This window comes from Myxocyprinus asiaticus, chromosome 15 (genome assembly GCF_019703515.2).
Source record: "Myxocyprinus asiaticus isolate MX2 ecotype Aquarium Trade chromosome 15, UBuf_Myxa_2, whole genome shotgun sequence".
In the NCBI taxonomy this organism is placed as follows: Eukaryota; Metazoa; Chordata; class Actinopteri; order Cypriniformes; family Catostomidae; genus Myxocyprinus; species Myxocyprinus asiaticus.
In genome coordinates, this window is record NC_059358.1 from 8,978,913 (window position 1) to 8,993,049 (window position 14,137).

Consider the following 14,137-nt stretch of genomic DNA (forward strand, 5'->3'; position numbering starts at 1 on the left):
TGTGATATTGGTATAGACACAGCAAGTTTCATCAGACCACACATGTGCTCACACACTTCCCACCCTCAAACTATGACCACTCCCTTCCTCTTCCCCTGCACAAGGGCCAACTGAATGAAGTTAGCTTTATATTGCTTGGTGTTTTCTTTCCCTTTTGACATAATTCTTGTGATGCATTTATCGGTTTAAGAGACCTTCCACACAGAAATTCAAGCATGGGTGGGAAACTTACCTTTAAACTTTCCTTAAAACATGCCAAAGACCGTTAATTCATTATTTACGTGTTGTTAAAAGATGAGACATATTGGTTTTCTTGCACAGTTTGTTTATTGTTTTAAGAGACTTGCTAAGCAGAAACTTGGGATATATGATGTGGAACCTAAAAGCATTTGTGTCTTTTTTTTACTGGAGGGGTTTCCTTATAAAAATTTTAGTAATCAGTCATTTGTGTGAAAGATTCAGTTGCATGCACACAAATACTTACACTAATAAGATGCAAACCTGTTCTTAGGAAGAGTGTTTGTAGTTCTTCATGTGATTTTGGGTAAAGCTGATTGATGAAATCTTGTGGTACATTCTGCATTTGTTTGTAGTTTATAGAGACAGCTTGCATTTCTTTGTGAGCATTGAAATATTGGTCAGGAAAATGCATGCTCTGGAGTCAGACATGTCAGACAATGAATCATTCAGCTTGATGGTCCAGAACATTGTGTTTGAACATTGTATTTTAACTTTGTTCCTCAATTTGTCCAAATGGACTTCATCATGCCCCCTTTCTCACATGCAGTTCTGGACATGTGGATCACTATGAAGTCTTTCTTATTTTAGGTCACAGGGCAGTTTACGTGGGTGTACACGTACCCCTAGGAAGACAAAGCAGACGGAGGCATCGGCACCGTGGTCACAAGCACCATCGGAAAAGAAAGGATAGATCCGAACAAGAAGATGGCAGAGAATCACCAACGTATGGTAAGATTAGCAGACTAGAATTAAAGTATTGTTAGTAACTTCCTATTTTCTGTTTGGTTATGTTTTGCTTTGTGCAGTTACCTTGATTTGATCTTAACTGACTGTCTGGTTGCAGACACTCCCTCACAGAGGGTCCAGTTTATCCTCGGCACTGAGGATGATGATGAGGAGCACATTCCTCACGACCTCTTCACTGAGCTCGACGAGCTCGCTTTCCGTAATGGACATGCATACGAGTGGAAAGAGACAGCCAGGTGAGGAAACAGTTATAGAAATCACAAACCAAGCACAGTCTCAGGACTGCATAATGGTTTATGCGTAATGGAATGTGTAGAACTTTTATGAATGAAAGATGTCACAAAATCTGCAGAGTTTTCTGTGGAGTTTTGCACGCGCAGATTCCGTCTGGGCCAACCTACCAATTAATTGGTTGACATTTTGTAATTTTGAGATTACTGAAAATAACAAACCTGCTTGGCTTATCAACAGAAGTGTATAAGTTCCAATATTTACCAACAGCCTTATCAGTGAATAATGCACACTTCCGTGAAATTGAGAATATTGAGTGAAATTTTAGTAAATATGGTGTAAAATAAATAAAATGTCATGTCATTTCAGCAATTTTGTGTACATCTCATTTGTGTAACATTAATTATATTATATCATATATATTTTTTACCTTTTGCCACCCTGGTCTCTAGATATGGACTTTGGTCATTAAAAAACACTGTTTACAATGGCCTTAATGTATGTGGCTATGGCACAATTAAATGCTTGTGTGCATTATATTGCATTTATACAGTACCAATAGATCAAACCAAATGGCATCTGCAAACATATAATGCTAGACATTTCCTCAGAAGTAACTTAGCCATTTGTACAATGACTTTAACCAGCTGGTGCCTAGGTCAATTTTAGTGAATGTATGAAATCAGTTCCCCTCAAGTTCACACAGGTGTAGTTCATTATATTAACTATCAACATGCTCCACTAACTTTTGACAACCCAACAGTTACTTGAACTTCTTGTCTTAATAACTGGTCAGCTTTAACTTCAAATGCAACTCTGTGCAGGTGGTTGAAGTTTGAAGAGGATGTAGAGGATGGAGGAGAACGCTGGAGTAAACCCTACGTCGCCACATTGTCCCTGCACAGCTTATTTGAGTTACGGAGCTGCATTCTCAATGGCACAGTCATGCTGGACATGAGAGCAAACACCATTGAGGAGATAGCAGGTAACCAAAGAACTTTCTTCTTGGAAGCATTGCCCATTTTTGGCTGTTAGAAACACCTCATACCTCATGAACATGTTTCTTCTAATTTCCCAGACATGGTATTAGACAGCATGGTGGCTTCGGGGCAGCTGGATGAGAGTTTGAGGGAGAAGGTGCGGGAGGCCATGCTGAAGAGGCACCACCACCAGAATGAGAAGAAGTTGAGTAATCGCATCCCTCTCGTACGCTCCTTCGCCGACATAGGCAAGAAATACTCAGACCCGCACTTGCTTGAGAGGAATGGTGAGAGCTTTTGTTGCGCTTGATTTTTTTTTTGTTTTCTCATTAATATTTAATCAAAGAGCACGGGTGAATTTGACTCTCTTAAAACCACGACTCATTCATGATCTTCCATTTCCACCAAAAAACTAATGAAGGTATGTAGGGGCACACAAGTTTCTTGCTTCTGTCGCCAGCATTGAGCCCAATCTGAGGCCCAGCAGGGAGTACACATGGCAAGATGTTCTTTCAGCACTAAAAGCAACATTTAACACATGTAATGTGCATTTCACTGGCTATTATTGCAGGCTGTCACTGTGTGCTGTGTTGGCTGCATTTTCTTTCTGCACTTTGTCCCCATAATCTCCTTAAGGAAGGCCTAAAGTTATAGTGTCATAATTGCATGTTGCTGATCATTTTTCCAGAGTTATGTTGTCTTCACACTTGGTTAAATAGCTTGTTCAGAACCCAAGTTCAATCCCTCCCGCCCAGATTTTGTATTTTGACATTTTATATTGTCTTATTTTGGTCTTATATATTTGCTTCATCAATGGGTGTACCACTTTGAGCTCTAGCGACAGCTATTACCTCTAGCAGGGATTCCATCAAAATATTACATTTTTTTTACGCGCATTTCTACAAATTAGACTAAAGAAAATGCGAATCATTACATGTTTCCATCCACTATGGCATGCATAATATCTTGAGGGAGCCTGCCTTGTCATGATGTAGCAGCTGAATGAACTCCTTTCTTTGGGGAGAGTTGTGTTTGCTGTATTGCAGCAATTGTTCATTGTTTTATTAAATGCTGCCAAGGGTCGCCGCAGAATGAGTGTAATATCTCATATAATGAGGGCTGAAATGACTGCTGTGCCCATACGTTCCAGCCTCTGTATACCTGGAAAAAAAACTGCTTTCACGCCAACCAAACAACCCAAACTTTGACATCAAAAGAACTTGGGTTTGCACCAAAAACTCTAGTGTGAAAACGCCTGATGTGAAACGGAATGATTTTGAAGTAAATAAAAGATGGTTTAGAACTAACGATAAGCTATCGTGATTTATTACAATGTTCAATAAATCATTGAAGCTGTCCATTGTGTTTAATGTGTGATGATCATGTTTTTGGCAGTTAATTCATGAGATTGATTGCCCTGTCCGTTCTTGCTGCCATCTCACCTCCTCACTTCATTCTAACACTTCCAGCTCTCTTGTCTAAAATTATTTGCTCTTATATTATTCATTGATGTCATTTTATTCCATCTGCAGTCTGTTTACTTTATTTTCCTCTCTTCATACTCTTTCTCGTCCTCATCCTACTTTTCGCCTCCTGTGCTGGTCCCATCAGGGGAGGGTCTCTCTGCCTCTCGTCTGTCCCTCCTTAGACGCACCTCCTTCATCTCCAACCCCTCTCCAACAAACTCGCGCTGTCCCTCCAGAGAATCACACTGCTCCTTTTCCTCCTCCATTCTCAACCACCTCCTGCCCAGCACCACCTCCACCCCTTCAGCCTCCCCCAATGTCTCCCCTACCGCCACTCCCCAAAACACACCCCCCACTGCCCGCCACTCTTCATTGCCTCCCCGCTCCCCAGGACCCTCTCAGCAGGGGCCAGAGCTGCTGGTGGCACAGTGTAAGAGAGAGGACATTCCAGTGGTTATGGTGTTCCCACCCGAGGAGGAGGAACTACAGTCATGGTCGTCTGCCAATCAGGATGATATGGTGGTGCCCCACCCGGCCGGGCTGGCTCAGCTCCTGTCCCTACCTCAGTCAGGCAAATATCCAGCCCCATTATCATGTCACCTGCATGAATGCATTTTCTCAAACTCTCACTCTATATTTGTCAACAATGTTGGGGAACTCATGAAAAATGTAACTAATTACATTACATTGTCAATTTTTATAGAAAGTAACTTGCAACATTGTATCCTAACCAGATGTGATGTAGCGTCTCTAGCGTTTATTTCACCAGGAAACTGCCACGATACGTAAAATAAGCCACAAAAAAATCATTTTGCAAAAACATAGGTATAGTAATGTGAATTTATGGTTGGAAATGTTGTACATTTACCCTATAGATTTCCATTGTGCATAGCTGCCAATGGATTTATTTGTTTTTATTAACAAACTGAGGTAAGTTGAAATTATTTCTGTGATACAGTAATCGTAAGCATGCCACAGATTCTGTTGACAGAGCTTATCTTGTATTTAACCTGAAATATTCCTTCCTAGAAATAGAAAGATCAAGACACGTGACTTGTATGAACTAGTGTTATTTTGAGAAAGAAAAGAGTGAAATCTGATAAAGTAACATACTTGCAATGTGTTAACCCCAATGCTATCTCACATTCTCTCTCTCTCTCGCTCTCTCTCTCTTTCCCCCTCTCCTTTTTACCTCAAACCTGTCTTAGTCACACCCTGGCCTTTGTCACCCTGTACTGTATTTGAATGTCACCCTGTACTTTGGGTCGTCTTGTGTCACACTTTGTCCCCAGTTGTTTTTCTTGAGTTTACCATGACAATCAATCAAATGGGTTAAGGAGAGCTTTACTTTCCACGTGAGACATTTGTAGTCGTTGCTGTTTTATCTTTCCTCGCAAAGACACGCATGTGCACAGAACACCCAGTAACAGCACCTGCCTTGCTCAGACAGTGCTTGAGATATTAAGTGTCCTAATGCTCTTTTGATTTTGTAAAATGATCTAGTGGGACAGGAGGTTTTGTAGACTAGTGAAAACTAGTGGGATAATTTTTTTTTTTTTTTTGTAACAATACTGTTAGTGATCACACTCTCTGGGTTTCAGTAGCCAAAGATTTGTTTAAGGTCTGTTGCAAATTACATCATGAAGCCCTGTGTTTCCACTTTAGTTTTGGGGGTGTAAGACAATGGAAACAGATTTATAAAACCTACTACCCCTATTTAAGCACACTATCATCAAGGGTGGAAGTACCTCAAGTGGTGCTAATAAATGATGTCATGCTAAAGAGCAGAAAGCTTCCCTTGACAGTTTAGATCAACTGCCACTTGGAATGTACATTCCAGAAGTGTAAACAGAGCCTTTTGAAATGGGAGTGGGTGATGTCACAGAGTTAATGCTAGTTCATGTTTTACATTACTGCGTTCATGCTGGCAGAGTGTACATGCTTGGTCTGGCTATCCTGATCTTCTGTGTGTCAGCGGCATGTCTTAAAGAACCAGCATGATTTCAGAAGTGTCTCCTAATTTAGTTGGGAATAGGTTTGTCACACTACCAAAATGTCCATACAGTAAAATTTTATGATGCTCAATACCAATTTTGTTACCACAGCAATATTCAGCTAAGCTTGAAAATACTCCTTTGTTTATTCAAGTTTAATATAAAAATGTACAAATTAAATTAAAATAATTAATTTGATAAAATAATTTATAAAATAATTTTTTTAAAAAAAGGCCTTGATTCCATTAACTGTTAAAAAAAAAAAAAAAAAAAAAAAAAAATAATACAATAAAATAATGATTACAAATTATTTAAAAAAATAACCAAAATATTGTACATCCTTAAAATTTAATTGAGCTCTTCTTTAGCCACAAAAAAACATGGAGAATAATCATTTTGAGTCATAAATTTAACAGAATTGTCCTTCAAAAGTGTCAGAGATATAGGCTAAAAAAAGATATGCATAAGTTACCTGGTGGTTTACAATAAAAATAAAATAAACATTTAAAATAAAAACGTCATAACCAACTAAATTCATCTTGTAACATGAAGTTTAGTCATTGAAGAATACATTTATTTTATAGTCTATAATTAAATTATAAACAGAACATTTCACTTCCCAAAATATCCTAATATTTTATTGTGCATGGTTGAATGTTGTGAATGGTGGACAAATGCTGTAAAAGAATGTATTTTAAGCAGATCATTAATGCTTTGAAAATAGTCAGTCAATAATAAATAGATGCTGTTTATTTGTTTAGAGTTGCTGTCTGCTTTAGCAATAATGCCTTTTTTCTCTGACTATTTCAAAAGTTACACAGTTAATTTATCAAGCTATTATGAACCAGTTCAAGCTGACAACACTGCGTGGACCACAAGAGACTACAGAACCCTACATGTGTAGATACATTACATTACACCTTAAAAGACTTAATATCCAATATTAATACTGTTTTTATGTATTTTTATTTCGATATGCTGTTTTTAGTAAACTGTGAGAGACATGATGTGGGTGACTCATTAAGTTCTTGATTTTAAGTTTTTAACCACGATGAAACCGCAATGCGAGCACCGTCTTGGCTGCACAAATGCCACACGCAATTTTTACCAGTTGTCAGGTCCCGTGTTGTGTGAAACTGCCTTGTTTAGTTTCTGTTACATTGGATACATACCCGTCTTTATGTTTTAGTCATGCCAGCCACCTCGGTAGTCGATGTTATACAGTAGTCTCTATAGTAACGTTCAAGTGTATTGGTTGGTGTGTGTGCGTGTTTGCTTGAACACAGTGAAACAACTCTGGCTACATCTACGACTTAAGCGGCTAATACAGCTGCATGCAGACAGAGATGTGTTCATTAATTTCTGTTTTGTTATTATTATTATTTTTATTGCATCACAAATGTCATGGACTCGGAAAAAAATCCTGAGTCCCAAAGGCTCGAGTCTGAGTCAAGTCCGAGTAAAAATGCATGTCAAGTCCATTAAAATAGGACTCGTGACTCGGACTCGAGTCTGAGTCCAAACTCAAGTAGCCCAACTCTATTATGTAATGTAATGCACTTTGCATCTGGGCATGTTGCTGCCCAAACCATGGTTCTCAGTGGCTGGCTGGGCCCTAGCCAGGAGGCACTGACATTAAACAATTACGATGACAGATTTGTCTGTTACATGTGTTTACAGGGAGGACCATAGAAGGAGACTCTTTTTGCTCCCTTTATTTTTAAGTTTGTTTGACGTCAAGCAGCGGGTTCAGATAGCAGGAGAGCTTGTTTCCACGAACTGTCATCCCAGGCTTGCACAGTTTTACGTTGCCTCTGACTGTATAGTTATTCGATTGCTGTGTTGTGCAGAATGTAGAATCTCACAAAGGTGTTTCTTATGCCAGAAAGTCTTGGTATCTTGGTGTGCCTTATAATAAATGTTAATGCTCTCCTCAAATGGACTGTATCTAACAACTACATCCTGTCATTTCTTAAAGGTAATGTGTGTAATCTTTAATTTATTTTATTTTTTTCAGCTTTTCCTAACCAAACTTAAATACGCAAAATCAACTAAAAGTATGCCATTAACAGGTTGATTTCCCTGACAAGTGTAAACACTGTTGCTCTGTGATGTGCTCAAAACATTGCTCTGTTTATTTTTGAGCATCCTGACCAGAACGGAAAATCTCAAAGATCACTTTATACATTTTTAAAAATCTGCCCAGAGCATCCATGAGTGTACACACTGTAGTGTGATGTTATCCAGAGAGCATGCAACCTACACTGCATGTCCACACTCCAGACCACACAATGAGTGTGCACTTAACCTTCCCAGCATATTAAAGCTTTGAGTCACAGCAGCATATCTAACCAGTGTCCACCTCCACCTCTTTCCTGTTTTCTTGTCCCACCAGGCCTCCTCACATCACCCCAGTCAGCCCCAGGGAACCTGGAGGACAGTAAACCCAGTGAGAGCCGTATGAACATGGCCGGGGGAAGCAGGGAAAACAGCACTGTGGACTTCAGCAAGGTTAGGTTCCTCCGTAGTGCATCCGACTCATACAGGACCAGTTGTAACACTGTGCAGGGCTCAACAGTGAGGATTATTTTCTGCTGGCCTGGTCAGGCCAGTAGCTCAGATTTTTACTTGTCCTTCCATCATATTCACGGCCCACCATAATATATAATATATATATATATATATATATATAACATATTAATTAAAAATTTGGCACATATTAAAACAATAAACATGATATATACATTAGTAAAATGCATATATCATCCAAAAAACGAAACATTTTTAATGAAATGTTAAAAAAAAATGTAACAAGATTTTTACATTTGCAATAGCTGCAGGAAATTATACAGCTTTAAAATGACTCCATTACAGCTATAAATTCATTATCACACTTTGCTGGAAAACGATAGCATATAATGCAAAGCAGTACTGATTGTTTTTCAAACCATTCTAAATAGAATAAATCTCTCTCGCAATTTCTATCTTCATCTATTTTAACCTCAACTAGATGAAGTTACCTTGGTGACCAATTTAAATCAGTAGAATTTACAACAACAATGTTCAGTACATCACAGAACACCAAATGTTTTAGTCAGCAAGGCATAAAATCAAATGTTATAATTAGTCACAGCGAAAAACTGGCTTGATAGGGATGGTTTCGTCAACTGGCGCAAAACTATTTTACGTTGGACCTGGGCCATCCTTACTATTGAGCCCTGCTTAGCCAGAGTTGTCCTTTTTTAATAATTTTGGTTAGGTATCATTTCAACTGAATGGAAACCTTTGATATGAGAACCGGCCCTACTAATGTGATTGCAGTTGGTGGAAACATTTGGTAGAGTACCTGTTTACATGGAGAGCTAGTCTTCATCATCATGTCATTTGTCTATCCAGTAAAAGCTTTATTATCACTGTGTATTACTCTATGGAACGCTGATTAAAGTGGTCTGTCCAGTGATAAGCTATACAAACTCTACCAGGTTAGTTCCTGCTTTCCTTACCTTTTTAAGAGTATTTATTTGATCATCTTTAAAGGGATAGTTCACCCAAATTTTTTTTAATTCTATCTTGTACTCAGTCTCATGTCATTCCAAACCCTTATGAATTACTTTCCTCTGTGGAACATAACAGGAGTTATTTAGTAGAATATTCTGGGTGGTTTTGTCCATACAAAAATGGATGACAACTAGTAGCTGCCAAGCTAAAAAAATAAAATAAATAATAATAATAATAATAATACATTTGTGTGATTCATGCACTACAATCCAAGTCTTATATGAAAGCTTTATTTGAGGAACAGACTGACATTTTTTATATTTACTGAAAATTTTGCCTACAGCTGGCACTTTAATGTCAAGATAATTGACACAAACATTTTACTTCTGGAATCAGACAAATTTTTGTGAAACAGGATATTCAACAAGAAAAACTTGATCCAAAATGGATCCATCAGTAATTGATTTGAATTGTGGAAAGTAGGCGTTGTACATACCAGAATGGAGCCAGAAGGTTGGATGGGAGAATTTCAAAAGATTAAGGGGGAATCGTAAAGCCAGCCATAAAACAAAATCATTTCAGAGGTGGAGCAAGTTAATTTATTTTGATTAAAGACTTCAAAGATAAACATTTATTTAGAATAACAAGCACAGATTAATCATGCAAAGTAAGATAATTAATTAATAAAGTAAATAAGATTATGATTTCATGTTTACTTTAATGTGTGTTCTTGAATTATTTGTTTTAATTATCTCAGCTGCTCAAGTAAAAACCTGTTTGATCATTGGTCTGAGATTGTTCTAAAATGAAAAGGCTTTTCATAACACATAAACCAGCTGTATACAAATCCAGTATTGAAATCCGAGATGGCCGATCTATTCGAAACACTGCTGTGACACTCTCTGTGTCTGTCTGGTTGGTATCAGGACTGCCATCCCTCTTTTCACTGTAGTTGCGGCGCTCTGCGAGGGGGTAGCAGGAGACCTGCTGTAAGTCTATACTTAGTTATCACTTCATGTGTCAATGTTGTCATTGAGTGCCTCATGAGATTATGTTTGTGATTGTGTCCTCGCTGTGATGTGTTTGACCTTATGTGATGTCTACTGAAGTGGTTAACAGTGTTTTTGATTGTTGTACTGTATGTTTTTCTTTGGTTAGAATTGATGTTTGAATGCAGTGTCTTGTGAACTTATGAAAACAGGAGATGTTTCAGATTTTGGGCCCTATTTTAAGAGTGCTAGCTCTAAGCGCCATGCCATAAGTCATGTGCGCAGAGTCAGTGGGCATGGCTATGAAGTTTTGGTATTTTCGTGCAAGCATGCGTTTAAGTGTATGTGTAAGTGCAAGTGGGTTTGGCGAAATCGTGTGCATATCTGAGGTTCTTCTCCGGTTATTGAACCATCTGCATCCTATTATATATGTTATTTCCTGTAAAGCACCAGTGATCAGTGATATAAACGAAGACAGCACATTCATTAGAAGTTGGTAGTGAAAATGGACTGTATGCAATGATTTATAAGAATAAAAAAACGTATGTTCTTTTGTGCATTAACTGCGTCCTTTATGAATGTCAGGCATATTTCTTGACACGCTCCTTTAATATGCATGAAAAATGTGATTCTCGTCAGAATTTGGACGTATACGCTTCTTTAAATGATAAAGAATGCAAGTATTATTAATCATTTTCATATACTGAAACACATATCATGGCTAGTAGTATTAACAGTGATTGTTTCATTGCCATAAAATACACCCACAGTTTGTGGTCAAACACCCACAGTTAGCGCAAACACTCCCACCCACGCCCACTTGCGCTTTGTGTTGGCACGAAAATTGCTCATAGGATTGGCTCTCTCACCAAAAATTGGATAAGACGTAGCACATGGTCGTTGCACGTACAGCTGCGCTTTGCACCCTCACGAAAACAGAGCCCTTTAGCTGAACTTTGTTGTATTTCTGACCAAGTTTGTGCAGTGCCCATTCCTTAGTCATGTCTCTACAGCAGTGGTTCTCAACCCTGTTCCTGGAGGGTCACAGTGTGAGAAGGTTACCCTCCAGCAGCAGGGTTGAGAACCCCTGCTGTGCAGAGTCCTTGTGGAACGTCCTGAAAGATTATTTTTGTGGGTTGCCCAGAGGTCCACCGAAATGAGGTTTTCAATTGGTGAGTAGGGTGGTCTTTAACTGATATAGTGCAGATTGGTTATGTAATACTATTTATTGACAACAAAACTATTGTACACAAAATGAACAAATATCAGCTGGTTGATTTGCCCTTCAATCACTAATCCTAAAAACAAAACAAAAAAATGTTACCCCTAAGAACTAAAATGTTGTTGTTGTTTTTTTTTTTTTTAAATATTTTTTATTCATTTTGCCTCAAGCCTTTATGTAGACCCACATGTGTTGTAAAACAACGATCTTCCTGGACTACGAAATTAACATAGCGGTAGAGAGAAACCCTTCGTTGAACTTGTGACCAATTGTCTGTGGGCTCCAACTGCAGTTGCTGTTAGACATAGTGAAGTATTAGTAACACGTTCTCATGATCACATCTTTCTTTCTAACAGCTTTGTTGCAAAACAAACTGATTGCTGATCAAACTACTTTTTCCCCCCTGTGTATTATATTTTAACACATTCTTCACCTGTTTGGTTTTAGATGAGTGCAATCACATGCATTGTTCTAAAAGAAGATGTGTAATGAACTCTGCACGTTAAGAGTACCTGGGATAATTTGATAGTTTATTTTGATTGTGCAAATGATACTGAACTTGAGATGATGTCCTATTTTGTTAGGCTTTAAGTGACATGTTCCCATGAGTGCAGATCCAGGTTAGCAAAACGTGACTCGGCAAGAGGGAAAATATTTTCTCCAGAGTGAACTGGTCTTTATTCCATTGTCCTGTGGTTTGTAAAACATTGCTGCACTCTCATGTGTCAGTGGTTCATTAGCTTTTTGTGCAATTGTTGTTTCTTTTTCATTTAAAATATCCTGCAGTACTGTTGCTCATGTTTTATATTTGTGTATGTTGTAATATACTGTATCTGTATATGTTTGTTTTCTCACTCCATGTGGAGTGCTGTCATGTAAAACTGGCTTAAAGGGAAAGAAAAAGCAAAATTATACCATCAATTGTGTTGTTCCAAACTCTTTCATGAAACACAAAAGCACAGCTTTTGCCTCCGTCACCATTTGCTTTCATTGTATGGCAAAAGGATGCAATGAAAGTGAATGGTGACTGAGGCTAACATTCTGCCTAATCTATTTTCTTTTTGTCATCAACGGAAGAAAGAAAGTCACATGGATTTGAAATGACAAGGGTGAGCAAATGATGACACAATTTTTATTTCTGGGTGAACTATCCCTTTTACTAGAGTTTAAAGGAATTGTTCATCCGAAAATGGTAATTATCTCATAATTTGCTCACCTTTATGCCGTCTCAAACTTGTATGACTTTCTTTCTTCTGTGGAACTTAAAGATATTTTGATGGAGATATGAAGTGTTTTTGTTCATACAATGCAAGTCAATCGGCTATAACGCTTTCAAACTCCAGAAAGGACATAAAGGTGATCCATAATATTTGAGTGGTTTAATCCATGTGCACTGAAGTGATATGATCAGTTTTGGGTGAGAAACAGACCAAAATGTAACTCTTTTTCACAAAAAATCTTCATATCTGCAATCTCCTTGGTGTGATCATGATTTGAAGCTAAATTACACTGCCTCAGAGGTGCAGAGCATTTGTACATGTAAGAGCATCCTTAGTGGAGCTTGAAAGTGTTGGACCCCATTAACTTGCATTGTATGAATATAACCATAATATTTCATTCAAAAATCTTTGTTTGTGTTCCACAGAAGAAAGAAAGTCTTACGAGTTTGAGACGGCATAATGGTGATTGAATGATGCGGGAATTTCTTTAACAGTTGCTGGATTGCATTGTCTTTTAATCATTTATGGGTGCCAGAAATAAATCACCCTACCAAATATTATGCACAGTTCTGCCAGTAGACAAAATAGACTGCCAAATTATTTTACTTGGTGGTTAGCTCAGTTTTTGCACTACTGTGGAATGTGGAACTACAACATCATATTCCCTGTAAACCACTGACCAATTCTTGAAGTTCGTAGAGTTACACACGATGAATGTCAAAGCTCAGCACTGCTTCTCCTCTGAACTCTTGACTCTTTAAGGTGGATATGAATTTCATGAAGAAAATTCCTCCAGGCGCTGAAGCTTCAAATGTTCTGGTGGGGGAAGTTGATTTTCTTGAGTGTCCGATCATCGCCTTTATTCGACTCTCACCTGCAGTTCTCCTCACTGGACTGACTGAAGTGCCCGTTCCTACCAGGTAGCACTCAGCCACCCCTGAAAAGGCACCAATGTGAAGGAAAAAGTGTGAAGCCTCTTTGCCTTCATAATTTTATTTTCTCTCATTTTTACAGGTTTCTCTTCCTGCTGCTGGGGCCTTTCGGTAAAGGGCCACAGTACCACGAGATTGGCCGATCGATAGCTACTTTAATGACAGATGAGGTGAGGAAGCGGGACAAGCTCTATAAAGATTAGAATCTGTTTCTTGTGATCTTTAAAGACCAGATGATGTTGGACTTTATTCAAGAGAGTGAGAGAGGCATCTACAGTGCTCCGATTAGCTTGATAGGCGAATTGCAAGGGATCCATGGATCCACCTATTTGAGATGACAGTTCTTTACATATTATGCGCTCCATACATTTGCTAACAACTGATGTAAGAGCAATGGGTTGAAAGTCATTAAAAGATTTTGCATGGGGTGCCTTGGGCACTGGAATGACAGTGGTATTTTTCCAGGCCAAAGGTACAAAACCATTATCTAAAATAAAAAAAATTGAAATATCCTTGTGCATGCATATGCTAATTGTGCTGAACATTCCTTTAGTTACATTTCTCATTCTAAATTTTTAATTGGATAAAAATGTTTTGTGCAAGATGAGTCTGGTTATT

At 38.3% G+C, this 14,137-nt stretch overlaps 1 protein-coding gene across 5 annotated transcripts in view; it reads left to right on the forward strand.

Moving 5' to 3' along the window:
* slc4a7 (solute carrier family 4 member 7) overlaps positions 1-14,137 on the forward strand; it is a 66,924-nt gene that overhangs the window by 32,615 nt on the left and 20,172 nt on the right. For 4 of the 5 annotated variants that reach the window (XR_007899409.1, XM_051719780.1, XM_051719781.1 and 1 more), the window contains exons 3-9: positions 829-969; positions 1,085-1,223; positions 2,043-2,203; positions 2,297-2,485; positions 8,054-8,169; positions 13,350-13,507; positions 13,602-13,689. Coding sequence is in view for 4 of the 5 variants with exons in the window: in XM_051719780.1 (XP_051575740.1) it covers positions 829-969; positions 1,085-1,223; positions 2,043-2,203; positions 2,297-2,485; positions 8,054-8,169; positions 13,350-13,507; positions 13,602-13,689 (992 nt within the window). In the remaining variant the exon portion in view is untranslated. Of the gene's footprint in view, positions 1-828; positions 970-1,084; positions 1,224-2,042; positions 2,204-2,296; positions 2,486-3,809; positions 4,236-8,053; positions 8,170-13,349; positions 13,508-13,601; positions 13,690-14,137 lie in introns of all 5 variants that reach the window. The other variant, XM_051719783.1, reaches the window with a different exon arrangement.